The 17,453-nt window shown below is 39.2% G+C and overlaps 1 protein-coding gene across 1 annotated transcript; it reads right to left on the reverse strand.

The window, feature by feature from the left end:
- Positions 1-12,467: 12,467 nt before the first annotated feature.
- LOC140802108 (uncharacterized) lies at positions 12,468-13,780 on the reverse strand. Its single transcript, XM_073157542.1, has one exon. The coding sequence runs from the start codon at positions 13,684-13,686 to the stop codon at positions 12,835-12,837; it is 852 nt and encodes a 283-aa protein (XP_073013643.1). The 5' UTR covers positions 13,687-13,780; the 3' UTR covers positions 12,468-12,834.
- Between the last annotated feature and the right edge of the window lie 3,673 nt (positions 13,781-17,453).

Genomic DNA, 17,453 nt, shown 5'->3' on the forward strand with positions numbered 1-17,453 from the left:
ACAGTTACAATGTTGGCTAGAGTTTTCCCCTTAGAAGGTGCTTTTGTAATTAGGCAAGAGGGAGGACTGACTTTATAGTTAGTCTTGGAATTTCAAAAAAATATTGTAAGAAATGAACTGATCCACCATCGGATTAATCGTTCTAATTTTAGTAATGAATTATATCTGCGGACTTTCACTCAAAAAAAGAAAAAAAGAAAGTAAAAAAAAAAGAAGCCCTATGACAAGATCCAGGATCTATTTGACATCTCATTGGTAGATCTTAAAATCCAACCTATTTGCTATCTTATCCATTTTGGCCAACCATTTTTGGCCCACCCGAAATTGCAATCTCCATCAGGAGCTTTCCAACCTTGTACTGCATTTGGCCATCCTTCCCACAATTTGCCACCTGGGAAAGAGACTCAGGCGAGATAGCAACTTGTAAGAGAAAAGACACACATATTTGCAATAATTGTACTTGAAATCACCCAAAAGATATATATGAGGCCAATATGATGCACAAATCTTGCATACTTTCATTACCTACATTTGAGTTGAAAATTATCATATATATATATATATATATATTAACATTGAAAATTAGTAAACTCTATCTTATGAGTTTATTTTGGTTAATTCTAACTCACCTTAGTTTTAATGTATAAAAATCGCCTTCTGATTTGAGGATAGCAAAGATAGTTTGATCACTTAGCAATTTACTTATGGGAGAAAATATTAATGCTAATGAATAGTATTAATTCTAATATTTGTGCTATTAGCTTTGGATAAAGATCTAGGGCATGTGGTTTGCTATTTGCCGATATAGTTAGTTTTTCATATATATTTTTGTGAAATATTTTAGATGATAAGCTTTGGCAAATGATTGGAAGTTGAAGACATTAACATCAGTGAAACTTACCATTCCTCTTATGATAACTACAACACATTAAGAATGATTACTCCCTTAATTTATTGGACATAATTTTCAACAATCCGCCCTAATGACACATATGATATAAACGTTTGAGCATTTAGGGCGACCAGCTTTGATAGCTACATAAACAATTATTGCCAAAGAAGTACTACTCGTCTGCAGTCAGGTTGGATGAAAGACAAAATAATAAATGAAAAAAAGAAATGAAAAGAGTTCTTGAACGGCTAATGATTATGAAAACAATTAAAGTGAAAATGAAGCTTTGGTAGTCCTCCTAATTTTATACTAGTGGGATCCGCCTAATTTTTTAAAAGATTTTAGTCCTATTATCTGGGGTGCACTAAATCTTTAAAGATATTATTTTTGTTATGTGGGGTCCATGATGTTTTTAATACCTACTCAAACCCTAAATCTATACAATGGTAAATGTTTTCTAATTGACTCCCGATTAGTGTTCGCCTGCTCCTACTGATATAAAATGGTGGCCTCTCAGATATAGATAGAGAAAACTTAATCACAAAAGGAAAGAACAAGAGCATCACCAATAATGTTACAATCCGACTACATATGTTAAGTTAGTCGAGTCTATTTCTCTACTATTTTATTTATATCTTTTTATTTCGATTTTTGATTTAAGTGAAACTAGAGCTATTAGAACCTAGCTCATGAGGCTACCACCAATTAAATTTTTATAATTTTCTTACATCTAGTTTGTAATAAATAATCATCAAATAATTAATTAAATTTAATCTTATGATTACTAATCAAGAGATCTATAATTGACCATGTGCATTCAAAATAAAATTAATCATGGAAATATGTCTAGAACATATGTACGAGCAATAACACAAGTTGAGCGAATTCTAGTGAAAGAACTCAGTGCATCAATCAGGTCGTAACGCGTGGAAAGGATTTGGCAAAACTAAAAGTATAGGCATTAGTTTAAAATCTTTTTTAGAATACTTTCTCGGGAAGCCTCTCTCGAGCCTAGGGTTCGAACGCACTCAAGGAGAGTTCGAACTACACAAAGTTGAGAGCAATTTTGATTTATTACAAGAGAGGTATTTAAAGGGTTTTTGACTTAAACCTAGGTCATATCTTGGAAAAAAATTGATTGAAAATTTTGGAGATAATTATGGAGGCTGGTGAGGGATCTTTTTGACAAAACCTTAGGGCCACTAAAGAGAGATTATTTTGGTCAAAAATCTACGTCGGAGTCCCCAAGTGTGAAAATCTAAGGATACTGCATCTATTCATCTACATTAGCATTTTCGAAGAAATACTGTGACATGGGATATCAACTCTATGAGTTCTAACGGAGTGTAGTGGACTATTGTACTAGGAGTATCTTATTGTGGGTCTAGCGAGTAAGAAGAAATTCAACTATTAATTATAGGCGTCGAGTTGTAAGTATATCTTCTATCTAAGAGTATTTTATCCATGAAGAGGATTCCTAATTTTTACCCTTAATTAATAGAATTTCTCATGTTAACATTTTTGTACTGTGTGATTATGATTTGTACTTACTTTTGACCTTATTACTCTGTGATGGTGCTGATAGATCTATTTCGGTAGGGTTATAAATTTTCAAACTCTACTGCAGTACTCTTGTTCATATCTATCAGCAAAGGACCCTATTCTATATTGTCTCTTTAGCAGATCGTCCAAGTTAGAAAAACTAGTACAACAACTACACTTTTCTAGACCGAGATGATTCACTATTCTTTATTAACTAAAATACAATCTTGGCTACTGTTTATTTATTTATTTATTTATTTCTGAGGAAAGAGATCAAACGCAATCCATCGGTATGAGTAGAGCCGAGTTGCATGCCATCCATAGAAGTTGGGATCTAAGCAACAATTACCTAAACATTAGTAGGTATCTTGATGCTGAATTTATGAGAGGGAGGTTACGCAATATCTATGTTAGTTTTTACCGCAACTGTAGGTCTAGCTACTAGCATTTACCAATAGGATAGGGGTTTAAATCCTTGAGAGAGTTAATCGCACCATATGCTCTAGAGTTGTTCATTATGACTGTTACTATGAGAGTTAGTTTAGTTGTTATGATCCGATCACGAGAGTCGAGTCAAGTCTAGTCGATTATATTTACTTATTACTTTTAATTTTGTGTTAAAACAAATATTCCATATGTTGACCCGATATGTTAGAACTACACTTCTATAAATATGAGGGATCATGGTTCAATTGGGATGTGAAGAGAAATATTAAGTTAGCAATTTATTATCTTTATTTACCTTTTAATTATACCCGTTCATTTCCTTAGAAGTAGATCTAATTAGAAACCCAACTTCCACCTTCAAACCCTATCCACCAATACTCTTCACGAGTCACCCACACCTACGGCCGTCAACTACTACCTTCCGACTGATCACCCCGTTCCTCGCCCCTCGACGACCACCATAAAGTTAGAAATTTTTATTTATGTCCCGTTTTGATATTTCTCTATTGCTTCAATCATATATTGTGACCCCAACCTCGGGATCATGCCAAACTAGAGTCAAAAGAATTCTAAGACATGAGGCTACCACCATAGAAGTACCATAGTTTTATTACGAATAAATCAGTCCAATTTTGGTTTGTAATAGTGGTATTAGAGTTACTATTCCTCAGCCAATAGTTAACATGAGATTGAGGAAGATGAACGAGGAATGAGCACCCATGGAGGACCAATAACTCATCTCCATCCCTGTAGAATTTTCTTTAGCACCACCACTAGCAACCACTGACAATAAGCCATCAGAATGGTTGAAGGTGATATTTAAAGTATTTCCAATTGATTTGAAGGAGAACCTGAAGGAGATGCAAACCTCCCTCAAGGACTCGATCCAAGCTATGGCAGAAGCCCTACTAGCAGCCCACCACCTCTCTGCATCGCTAGCACCATTAGCCATGACAAAACCTGCCCTGCGTAGTGAGAATAATCCAACCAGTAAAGGAGGGGAGGTGCTAGCCCAAATAGTGGCAACAAGCCCTCCTCTGGTAGTGATGGAGCACTCTCCATCCCTGTAGACCTTACTAGTTCATCCATGATGCCAAAGCAGTCAGCAGCGACAGTTCCTGAGCCATCTTCCTCGTCCACAATGAAAGCTATGGCTTGAAACCTTTGTTTTCCACAGGCAATGATCCAAGTGCTCTTGGCCCATACTATCACGTCCATTCCCATCCTCGGACCACTCACACCAGAACCATGACCATCGTTGCACTGAATCGAAGATCACTGTCGATGCTTCCACGCCATCGACGACTACGACTGGCTTCCTCGGCCCAACTGTTAGCCAATGGTGGTCGTCGCAGCTATCGACGACTATCGGGTGGTTGAATCTGACAACTACCACTACTGTGAGCTACCCCTTGGTTAGGGTGGCTTCATCTAGACTTCCTGCCATAGTGGCTCCATTACTATGGGGCCTTAGTACCCATCGCAACCACTAGGGTATAGTGGATTTACCAGCGACATGTCATGGCCGCCATTGTAGTAGATCGAGCACGAGCTTAATTTTCAACCTCCACTATTGTGAGGACATGTCGGACATTAATTGCCAACGACCCACGATTGAACCCAGCCGTCGGCACCCATGTAGCCTGTGGCGGCACTCCTAGGCCAAAACATGGTTTTAGCCCTAGGGTTAGGGTTATGACATTCATATGGAGGAGATGAAGTGCATGGATCTCGAGGCAAGCTAAATTTTCACAAACTAGTTTGACTAGCTCTATGAGCATGACCTTGGGCTAGAGTACGAGTCTGAGAATAATTGGTGCAACGATTCAGTGGACCCATGTTAGTTGACTGAGTTAGACTTATGTGCAGCCCCCACGTGACCAGCATCCTCCTCGAGGTTGCTTGGCTAGCTATTATGGACCACACGAGGGAATTCAAGCTTGGACAGTCAAGCTTGATTTCTTAAAATTCTCTTGACGAGACCCACTAGACTAGACCTACCTAGCGGAATAGTTTTTCATATACATACCATGGCACGCTCGATCACTAGAAAGTCTAGCTCACATCACTCCACTTGGAGGGCATGACGATCAAGTGGTACCATTCGATAGAGCGAACTCAACCATTAGAGTCTTAGTAGGCTTTTGTTGATGCGATCTGTCCTCGATTCAGTCTGACCCAATACGAGGATTTCATACCATATTGACTAAGCTGACTCAGTCAACAACAATTCAGACTTACCAGGAGGAGTTCGAGCAGATCTATAACTGAGTCACCAACTGGTCGAACTCGGCCCTCAAATGCATGTTCATCTGTAGGCTTAGGCCTATTGAGATCAAGGCCCTAAGGCCCACTACATCTGAGGAGGCATTTTTATTGGCAGTTCTGATAGAGTCCAAGTTGGATTAGGTAAACTAGATCTGCAAGGAATAGGGAAGGAAGATGGCCTATTACATATCAAATATGGATTGATCTAGATGTAAGAAATTATAAAAATTTATATGGTGGTAATCTCACGAGTTAGAGTTCCAATGGTTCTAGCTTCACATGAATCTGAAGGGGAGATGAAAGGTTATAATTAAAATAGTGAAGGAAGGTCAAAATGGGATAGAATAGTTATTATCCGATGTTGCGGTGGTTGTCGGAGGGTGGCAAACGGCCAATGATGGTGATGGATGACCGTAGAGTAGGGTGGCTGCTGGAGGAAGATGATGATTAGGGTTCAACGATTACAATTTACTTCTTCGAAGATAAATGCGATCTAATGTCTATATTAAAAGATAAAAACGATAAGAAATATTTGGCTAAACTCAGATTCATTCAATAATAACTATCAACACATGTCCACTCTTATTTATAGAAGTAAAAATTCTAGCGGATCGGATCTACATATGGATGATCCGCTTTATTTAAAATTTAAAATAATAAGATAAATCTAACTAACTAATTCAATTTGACTCAACTTGATTCAACTGTCTCTATTAACTTAACCCACGTGATCGAATCATAACAACACACTACGCTTTTGACATATTGTCCTCAAGGTTATTAGTCACTCATATCCTTTTGTACTCGTAGAGCTTGTCATGCCAATCAATGGACTTAAGTTCATCCTCTTTGAGTTCGCCTAGGAATATAATGTGGGTTGACTAGATCTTGAATTTATGACCAATGGGTAAATCAATCATCACAATAAAAACACAAGTCTTTCCTTCTACACTCGTCCAAGTCATTGGGTACAAAATAATGAAAGATCATCTAGCGGTTGAGCTAAACTATCAACACGAGCAAAGTCAGAAAGATGTAGTTTTTATTGGGTCATGGGCTTGGGCCGTCTTTCTTCTCTCCTTCTTGCGGACATGGTTCAATTGATCTAATTTGGACTTCATCAAAATAGCTAAGGAGAATGCCTCACTAGAAGTAGTGGGCCTCAAAGCCTTGATTTTGGCATGAATGTTAGGCCTGAGCACACTAAAGAAAGTATCCAATATCGTCATTCATCTCGTTGTTGTCTTCTTCCCTATCTCCTCCAAAAATCACGTGTTCCTCATATGGAGAAATTTCACATGATTCTCACGAGACCCGTCAGTGAAATAATCTCACAAAGTATTTGGATAAGTTTAGAAATACTATAATAACTTAACAAATAATCCAAAATTATAATATCACAGGCCTCAGCAAACCTCTAGGAATACAAGTCCAACAATAAATAATAGAATAAATAAATACTAAAATAGAGGAATGAATTTGCTACTCCTCGACATCCATATCCTCCATAACCAACTTTGAAATATTTCCACCAAAATAGCGGTGAGCACGGGGCCCAGCAAATAAAATCCAATAGTAATCTAAGAATATCACATGATAAATAGAAATGCAAACCCGTAACATGTTAGGGAAAGTGTGCATTTTGACTTTTAATAACTTTCATCACTATAGTTTCAATTACATAGAAATCCACACAGAAACCGAGTCACAAAGACATATCTCACAAAGTACCATAAAATCGAGGGGGACTAGTCATCTAGCGGTAATATCGCCTATACATGCCTGGCGACGCTGCATATGACCGGTTGTCTATGGCCATCATACTAAGAACCCCAGTCGTAGGCCCATCAACATCGCTTTAGTAATCATCGCTCAAAGCGGAATCATCACATACAACGGTTAAGAGCACACAATTTGATAGACGCCCTGACCCTGCGTCCTCGAGTACCGCTAGGACTACAATTCCTACCACTCAATCATCTTTTCTAATATCATACTAGACTAGACTCCAACTAGGACAGTGTAATCACTTGAATGCTCCACCAGCTACTGACCTTAGTTGTAGACCGCTAATATAATACTATATAATACACTCTACCCTTAACTCCGGGTTGAGCGAGTGAAAGGGGCACTGCCTAGTTGGGACTTGACTAACAATGATACGTGCACGTGGTGCCATGACCTCTATTATTTATTTAACATAATCATCAAATAATAGGTATTATAAACAAGCGTTGAGTCTATCATACATGTGCATTAAGTGATAAATATTACAAGTACGAATTGACATGTAATTAAAAGCAAGAATAAAATATCATGTAATTTTTGCAAGTAATAAATGACATTTGATTAATACAGGTAAGAAATGATATAAGTATGCATTTTCGTAGACTATTATAAAATTCTTCTCGCTTGAGATATTTCTGGAATTCGTCTTACTCTCCTAATCAGTCGGCTCTTCTTAAATTTCAAGATCCTTCTCGCACAATAATGGATCTAATAATTTATAAATAAAATAAACATAAGATTAATAGAGTTATAGACTAACTATCTTGTTGTATGAATTACGTTTGATTTTCTAGTCCGAAAATATTATTTATCTTAATTTTAAAAAAATTGGTCATTTATAGATGTTCACAATGTAAGTATCGAAGATAATTGAAAAGACTAATAAATTCAAATACCTAATTTAATTATGTATAAATTCTAATTTTATTAATAATATGGTTGAGAAAATTAAAATAATTATAATTTATGTAGCTAACAGAATTTAAGAAAAATAATAGACTAATAATAAATAAATTAGTCTTAGGGTTAATGGTTGGGTTGGGCTCAAGGCCCAGCAAATTTGGTGAGAGAGAGTGGGTTGCAGACCTACCTGCAGCCCACTAGACTAGAGACAATGGACTGGGCTCAAGAGCCCAGTCCAACAGAGTGAGGAGGTGGGTGCAGCCCACCTAGTTCTAAGACGCACTGGACTGGGCTCAAGGGCCTAGACCAGCAAAGTGAGATGGTGGGCTGCGGGCTTACCGTAGCCCACCAAACCCTAAGATGGTGGACTGGGCTCCAGAGCCTAGTCCATCAGGGTGAGGAGGTGGGCTACGGGCCTACCACAGCCCACTAGAAACTAAAGTGGTGGACTTTGGAGCCACCGAGGCCTTAGTAAAGGTCCGAGGGCTTAGGTTGCAGCGCACGCCACAGCCTAAAGAGAGAGCGGGGGGTTGTTGTCGGTGATCCCCGTCGCCGGCAGCCCCGAGCTCCAGCAACTCCTCCCCAAGTTGACTAGTGCAGGAGTGATTTGAACCTCCAACCAGTGCAGCCGGAGGGTGAGAATTGAGGAACTCCATGGTCGGTGGCCATGGAGCTTCCCGATTCGGTGCTAGGTGGGCTCGAAGCCCTCATCTCGAGTACCTACCTCTTCCATGTGAAGAGGTGGGTCAGTCGAGGCAGACGAGCGAGGCCACCATGGCCGGTGGTGGCCGCTTGTGCCAAAGAAACCCGGTGGTGGGAGGTGACATGGCATCGCCTCCCTCGCGCCCCGTGGGTACCTAGTTTAGGTACCCACAGCAAGGGGCTGAAGCGGAGAAACTTCCCGTATTGGTGGATGGTCAACCCGAGGTCATTGGTGGGCGAATTTCTTTGATGAAGGCAGACATAAATAAATTCCTAATTACACGTGATTAACTAGGCTATTTTTAAATTAAACTAAAGAGGGGATGGAGGCTAACCTAAGGATCGAGGTGAGGGGGTTTTGGTTGGCTGCCGGTGCTCCGGTGACTCGCTGCCCGCGATGAAAGCTTCGGCGGCTCGGGAGAGAAAAGAGAGGAAGGAAGAACGAGAGAGAGAGATAGAGAGGAATTTCGAAGAGTGAAACCAACCTAGAAGGTGAGGGGGGGAGGGGGTTTAAATAGGGATGAGGCGGAGAGGGACTTTTCTCCCTCTTTCATGCTCATCGGTGCATGAATCCCTAATCGTGCTACCCACTCCCTTGCCGTAACATCTAAAGAGAGATGTGCACATGTGCTTGTCACTGCGCCCCCTCTTCTTTTCTTTTTCTTCTTCTCTTTCTCCCCTCTTGCAGCTACCCATTTCCCCCCTTTAGCTCGCTTTGCCAATCCCACTACTAGAGCGAGCCAGCGCCATCGTTCAAACTGCTCATGGATCTCATCTCCTTCCCATTTAATTTCTTATCTATTCCTTGTGGTGTCTTCTACTACCCTTTTTGGTTTCTACTTTCGTCGACTAATTTTAATGGCCAACGACCTCATGTCTCCCTCATGCTGCGCAAGAAGCTTCCCCTTAGTGTTCACTCACATGCCCACCCTTCAAGGGTACTCTAGGCTTTAGGTGGAGGCTATATCACATAGCCTCTTGTCGTCAGCTTCTTAAAGTACTTCTAGTCATCGTTGTTGACTTCGATTGCGCCCTTTTTGCTTATCTTCTTTGTTTTTTCATATAGATTCTTTAAGGGTTGTTGCTGAAAATTCTCATGGCTGTATTGTTAGTTTTGGCATTTTGATAGTCGCCAGCCATGGAAAGGGTGTCCCCTTCCTATTGACTAGTTGGAATGATCTTTTAATTTTGTGCATCTTTTCCCAACACGCTGTGGGTCTATTGACATGTTTGGCTTTGGTTGTCAAAGACGGTGAATGCCAACAGCTACCTCTGTCTCCCCTGTGATGTCTTTCTAAAGAGTGAGAGAGGAAAGATGATTGGTTGGGATGAGTGGGCCTTAGGCTCATAGCAACCTAGCCTTGGGATGGGCCTTGTCCCAAGTGGGTTTATTTGGTGGTATTTCTTTATTAGTCACATTGTATAGACATGGCCATATTTGTTTGAGCCATTAAATGTTGATCCTCATAGAAGTATAGTTATATTATTTATAATAATTATTACAAGTCAATATTAATTAATGTAATTGAGGAGAAGAATGTGTCTCTATTAACTATTCCTAGCAACCTTTAAATTGTATTGTTTTACCATTGTTATTTGGGAAAATAAATGTGAGAATTCTCAACTAGACCTACCCAAAGCTATAGAGGCAGTCTGTGGTATGCTCTTTTAATTAGTTTTAGGTAAGTTTTCTATTTATGATTAGATTACATTCATCATATTGGTAGATCAGTTATTATTTTTGGAGGAACTGATGACCTAGGTGCAGATAGATGAATGGAGAGTGTTCACAATAGTTCAACTATATTTTAGGCAAATAAATTCTCCGTAGTCTAAGAGTAGTGTAGATACTGTAATGGTAGTTTATTTTGTGGCCTTATGGCACCCATGTCATGCATGTGTATATCCTTATCTAATAATCAACATAATTATGCTTTACTACTTCATCTTTAGTAGAATTATTCATTCATTATGTATGATAATTACTATGAGCAAATTATATGATTAGTATATGTTGCCATGTACTTAAGTCATGTCTTAGTAGTGCTCATTTACTCACCAAACTAGGGTTAAAGGGCAGAATATATATCTAGTATTTATATTAATTTTAACTAATGTCTGAATTTGTTAGGCTGATCCCCATGACTATTTGATATCGTGTACACTAATTGAAGAGACGTGAATATTGTTGAGTATGGATATTATACGTTGAATAATATTTAAATTATGATTAAAAGGCAAAATTTATAGATTTAGCGGTACTCGATGACATAGAGTCAGTGCGTCTTTGAGCGGCGGTCATGTTTCCATGTTAGAGTTGCGATGTGCTGATGGCTCATGCAGGTAGCATCGAGATGCGATGTTGACTTGCAGAGATGATGAGTTGAGAGCTCATGCGGGTAGCATTGAGGTGTATAGTGATGGTGATAAGCCTACGCCTATGATTGAGGTCCCTAAGTTGTGGTGGCAAATTATTAGTTAGCTATTTGTTGAGTATGGACAAACGATACTACTACTAGAAATCTCCACCTCAATAGATGATGCTTTGTGGGACTATACAATATATATTTGTGAATCTGTATGAAGTTAAATGACTAGGTGGCATTATGTGAGCATAATATTTTATGATACTTTGGGGCTTTAGGAAAGTATATGATGTAACACATGGTTAATTTTTATAATTCTAATGGTGAATTATTATTATTGTAGTTATGATTTTATTGCACTATCATTGAGCATGATGCGCATCTTAATTGTTGAATTATGTACAACATTACTTTTAGATTATAGATATGTATACTTGCTGGGCTTAATGCTCATCATATTTTGACGGAATATTTTCATATTAATAGATGACTTTGAGTCCATGAAAGAGCTAGTGAGGAGTAGTAACTACATTTTAGTTATTTATTTAAATCTTGCAAATTAAATTAGATGGATTATAGCCTCTATGTGGGCATTATTAATTAGTTGGTTGTAAATGGATATATATTCTAGGGCTTCTTCTAACTTGTGGCAATTTGGGTTTCTTATTTATGCTTGGTTATTTGTGACAATTTTGGCTTTTATTTAGTATACTATGTGATCACATTAACCAACAAGTTACTTGGACTTCACCCATGTGAGAGATATGTATATTTAGGGCGTGTATTTTGTTCCCCGCTTGCAAAGATCGACCTTCGACTGTCCTCCCCTTGCAATAGCTCCTCTTTTAGCTTCGATGTTGGTGGAGATAGAGTTGAGTTTGCAGAGGGTGGGTGCCAAACTTCATCGTCGATTTGCCTCCATGTAGCTTTGGGTTGTTCTCCTTCCTCTACTAGAGGGCCACTTTGTCTGATGTGCTTCTGGCTCCGCCAACACTTCCTCTCACCTCATCGCCATCCATTTCATCGTTGAGACTACCACCGGTTGTCTATGTTTGTTTTTTATTTTTTCTATTTTGGATGATATTATTTGTAAATTTTGTGGTAGTGTGCTTCATGAATGGTTTGAATCCTTGGGTCATATTGGAGCAGTTAAAAGCTCTATTGTTTGCGGCATGTTTGTGTTAGGTTTAAATGTCTCTAGGCTTGGTACAATTTGCAGTCATGCTGTGCTATTGATTTTCACCAAGTTATAGTACTTATTCATAACATTTCCTTATTTTTTTATGTATCAGTTTTATAATCATCCGGTTATAATTTTTAAGTTGAAATAAATGAAAACACCTATAGGCTTTCCCTAAAAAAATACTGGTTAAATCAAACTATAATTCTTTGGGGGATTATTATATATTTCTACATTCCAACTAACAGCTAACTAAAAGTTACAATCTTGTCCTAACCACATATATGTTAAGTGTTTAAGTTTAAAATACAGGAAGATAAGTTAAAATCCAACTAAATCACAAAAGATAACTATAATATGCCTAATTAAATATCTTGAGTACATGCAGTAGTACATAAGAAATTTACCTACAACTTTCGACTATACAACTAACAATCTCCTGTACCATTCTAAACACAACTTTGATTCTGAAATTAACTTTACATTATATAAACATTCTTAATATATATATATATACACACAACAACCATCAAGTAGAAGTTATATAGCTACAGTTAATGCACCCACCCAGATTGATTGATGTTGTTTCTCCTCTTTCTCCGACACCAGTCGCTGTATCATGGCCCACCTAGTAGACATCCCAATCCTCTCGCCGCGTATTCCATCCGTGCCTTCACTTCTCTACTCCCCACTCCAGCTTCAATTATTTACATACATAATCGAGTCGCTCAGTTTTTAATTATATATTAATAGTATATAAATTTAGAGCCACCTAAGGTCTCCTTCTCCAACACCGGCGCGAACCCGACGGTGCGGCACTTGACCTCTCCCTCGGCAACTGCCACCCCTGCGGAAGCCTGCATGGGGTTGACTGTCCGGCGGTACGGGCCGAGCCACTTGGCGATCATGAACCGCCGCTTCCGCCACGGCGGCACGCTCAGCCCCTGCCGCCTCAGAGAGCGCCGGCCCTCGTCCGCCGCGATCCGAACCGCCCGCCGCACCTCCTCTGGCCGTGCCACCACGACTTCCGGCATCGCCGCCGCCAGTTTCCGGTAACCCTCCGTCGACCTGGCGACTTCGAACTCCGAGGCGAATCCGACGTCGACGATGTATCTCTTCTCCTCAACCTCGACGTCGATGTACTCGTAGTTCCCTTCGGCCCTTCCTTTCGACCCGTCCCACCTCGCCTTGCAAACTCCCGCGTTATAACCTTTCTCTCGAAGCCTCGCCATCACCGCTCTTCGGAACCCCGACCGGCTCGGCCGGAGCTCCGCCATTGCCTCCACCGCGACGACCACGTCTCCGTAGAGCCGTAGCCGGAACTGGTCGCCCTTGGAGCAAGGATCTAGAAGCTTCCTCACCTCTTCCGTCGTCTCCACGGTGGTATCACCGGCCTCATTGGAGTCATCGGACTCCTCCCCTCCGTCCGATTCGGCGGCGGCTGGCGCGACACCGTCGGGCTCGAGGAAGGCGTGGACGAGGCCGGAGAGCGCCGCCTCGCGCTCGCTGCCGCTGCTGGCGGCACACGTACGGAGGCGGGCCTTGGCGTCGTCGTCGAATGGGTTGGTCGCACTCTTGGCTCGCACTTGCGCCGCCATCTGAGTTCCGCGAGAGAGAGAGAGAGAGAGAGAGATGGGCGGAGATGGGAATTGCTTCCTCTTGGTGTTTTACAGGGGAAAGTATAAGCAATGAGGAGAGATGTCAACATCCATTGTTTACCATGGTACAAATAAATGTGGACAGTATGATGACACAACTAAATAACTGAAAGAATATTCTTCTTTTTAACTTTTCTTTTATCTCGGATATGAAAATAAATAACATCCTTTATTAATTGAATTCCTTTTTCTTCTAAAAATTTCATTGACGACTTACCAAATTCAATTATTTTCAAATGCGAAGACATCAACTAAAGAATATTCTGTTTGAATATGGATCAAACGTAAAGGTAGCACTTTCTTGGCAGAGTTTGAAGCAGTTAATTGTTTTCCATAGTTGACGAATTCCTACGAGACCAAATTTTCCTGCTCATCAGACTTTCTCTATACCTAAATTATTCAAATAGTGTGATTAGATTAAAAACGAGGCTTTTAATTTGTTGGGATATGCGTTAAAAAGAGAAAATTGGAAACTTTTTAATAAAATTTCAGTAATTTAATCAGTAGAATTATATACTCAATATAGTAGTTAATAGTAATTAATCAAAGTAACAGTAGGATATTATATGAAACTTATAGGAAGAATAGGGTGTTATTTAAAAGTTTCCAATAAAATAATGAAATCCCATGATGAATGGAAAATTGCAAGGAAAAGATAAGGTCAGCACGAGCACTACACGAGCGGACACGTGGCAGGATATGCTGCGGCACACGGTTTGAGACCATAAATTGGACTCTGGCGCAGGGAAGCTTGTCGTTTGCACACGCTACCTGAGAAGCGAGTGTTAATTTATAGAAGAGAGAGAGAGAGAGAGAGAGAGAGAGAGAGAGAGAGAGAGAGAGAGGTATTGAACGACGGGAGTGTGAAAGACTAAGAGGATCGACGATATTTATAGGAGGGTGGAGAGGAGGAGAGGGAGGATGGGATTGCCGTCGTGGTACGTTAATTGATAACAAAGCGTCCAGGTTCAGTGAACCAACACGGTAGAGTTCTAACCTCGTCTAACTGCACGCCCTATTATTTGTTATGTTCGTTCGATTCAAATCAACTTATTAGAGACTTATTAAAATATTTTCGAACAATCTACCGTGGTATCGGAGCAAGTTTTAACGTCTGTAAAATGAATTTTCAGAGCGTTTGAATTCCTTGCAAATGCTCGAAGATTTCAAGAGTTGGCTCGAATGCTTGATAGAGTCGTTCGAATGCTTGATAACTTTTTGAATTGATTTTGTAAATTTTGAAGGCAATTTTTGACCGAAAGAGATCAGATTTTATTATCTATAAAAAGAATAATTAAAGCTATTTCTTTCATTAAACTTTTGGAGAGCCCTTCAATAGTTCTATAATTATTCATCTACATGAGCTTCTCGGAAGAGTATTGAGGCATGGGATTTTCGACTCCTTGAGTTCTATCGGAGCTGTGATGTATGAGGAGTAGTTTATCGAAAAATACAGCGAGTAAAAAGAACAACAACAATTAGGCATATGTAGGTGTTAAGCAATAGAATTAGTTATAATTAAGTATATCTTATATCTAAATTTGATAGTGCATTAGTTTTGATCTCTAGAGATGATACGTGGTTTTTCTTATATCTTAGTTGATAGAGATTTTGTCGCGTAAAAAATCTTGTGCATAATTGCTAAGGGTGGCAATAAGGTTGTATTTCTTCAAGTTAGTGTCAAATTTAGGTTAGATCTAGTCGGATAGAGTCCAGTTGAATCGGGTCAAATATAAGCCAACATGAGTATAACTCATTAATTAAACAGATTACACAGGTCATAAATAACTTATTAGGCCACAAGAGTTATTCGAATTTATATTAGTTATTCATGTCATAAACATATTTAACTGAGTTACAAATGAGTTTATCACATTTTATGATAATTAAGCAAGCTATTTGGATCATAACTGAGTTCTCGTGCAATAAACAAATTGGTGGGATATAAACATGTTAAATGAGTTGAGGTGCTAAACACAAACACAACTTATTTTATTATTGGGTTAAGCAAGTCAATCTATTTAAGATCCCTTCTAATTATATTAAATTTAAACTCATTTAAAGTCTTCGAGTTCATGTCATATAAAAATTACCGATCTATGTAGTGATCATTCTGATTTTTTTTAATTCAGTATATTATTATCTTTTGCTTAACTTTGCTAGATTGACTTAGAAAATTCACATTTTCTAGATCCTCCCCCTATTCTTTTTCAGAAATATTTGACAAATAACATTCTGGTCCCCCAGCAAAAGTTCAAAGAGTGTTCTTATTGTGTTGAAACATTAAGGTTAAACATATTTTTGTAGGATTTGGATTAAGATTGCTACAGGCAAGGTAACTCCATCTCAGGGTATGGGTGTGTAAGAGACATTGTCTTAAAAAAACCAAAACAAAAACAAAAAAGAATCGAATAGAGACATCATGTCATCATACACTTACAAATTGACAAACGACATTTATTCTTTGGACACAAGTATCAACTCTTTATCCTTATTGACGCATAGAGGTAACATTGATCATTTAGGCCTCGTTTAAAATGCGATTTGTGTTACCCTTAATCGTAGGACCTACTTTTGTGGTTATACGAACAATTATTGCTTCAGTTCAAAAACAAAACAAGGAACAATTATTGCTGAGATCTTAGGAGCTGCTCTTCTTTTATTCAGGTTGTAGGAGAGACAAAAAAAGAAAGAGAAGAGAAGAGAAGAGAAGAGAAGTGAGTTATCAATTTCTGGCACTTGATGTTATCACATGTAGAGCAAATAGCTACGTTTAATCCCTCATGTCGAGTTTGTGGAGGGTGTCTTAGGAGATTAACTACTATCGATGGGAATCCAAACCAAAGGATTTAATTGATCCTATGAAAGTTCTTCAAGAAAGAATTCATAGAGCTCAATCTCTATGTAGCTACATCATGAGTTAAGCTTTGCTTCTTGTGTTGTATTCTCTATCAGTACAGATCATATATATATATATATATATAATGTAATAAATTCAAGCAATAAAAATACCAATTATAATTTGTTTTACACATATCATAGACCTTGCTCCAAATTAATGGGACATTGTTCAAATCATTAAAAGAAGCTCATTATATATAATGGCAACAGTAACAGTAATTGAAATAAATAATCTCACTCCCATCGTTAGCCTATATATTTAACCTCCCTGCCGCCGGCAACTTTTGGAAGCTAGCAGCGGGTCGATCGTCCGTTGATATGGACTGATCCACTTGGCAATCCTGATGAACAGCCGGTTCCTCCATGGCGGCACACTCAGGCCCTACTTCCTCAGCAACCGCCGCGATTTGCGCTGTCCGTCGCACCTCCTCCGGCATCGCCGCCGCCACCGTCTGATAAGCCTATGTCGACCTCGCCACTTCGAGCTCTCAAGCGAATCCAACGTCGAGGATGTGTCTCTTCTCCTGAATCTCGACGACGATGTAGTCGTAGTTTTCTTCGGTCATCCCTTTCGACGTCGATGATGTACTCAGATTTATGCAGTGTACCATAAGGACCATCGGATTCATCAGATACACTTGGAATAGCCTAAGATTGATCACCCATTAGTGCTTGTCGTGGTATCAGATGATTCTGGAAACAAATCAATGGCGGAATTAGTGATGATTGGTAATTGACTCAAAGAGATAGATGTAATAGTGGAAAGACTAGTAAATGGCTTGTGTTCCTAGATTACTGCATGGCGA

The sequence above is a fragment of the Typha latifolia genome, chromosome 15 (assembly GCF_019914945.1).
Source record: "Typha latifolia isolate L0001 chromosome 15, TyphaL0001v2, whole genome shotgun sequence".
Classification (NCBI taxonomy): domain Eukaryota; kingdom Viridiplantae; phylum Streptophyta; class Magnoliopsida; order Poales; family Typhaceae; genus Typha; species Typha latifolia.

Coding starts and splice junctions, on each gene's coding strand:
- LOC140802108 (XM_073157542.1), bottom strand. CDS start 13,686: ATGGCGGCGCAAGTGCGAGCCAAGAGTGCGACCAACCCATTCGACGAC.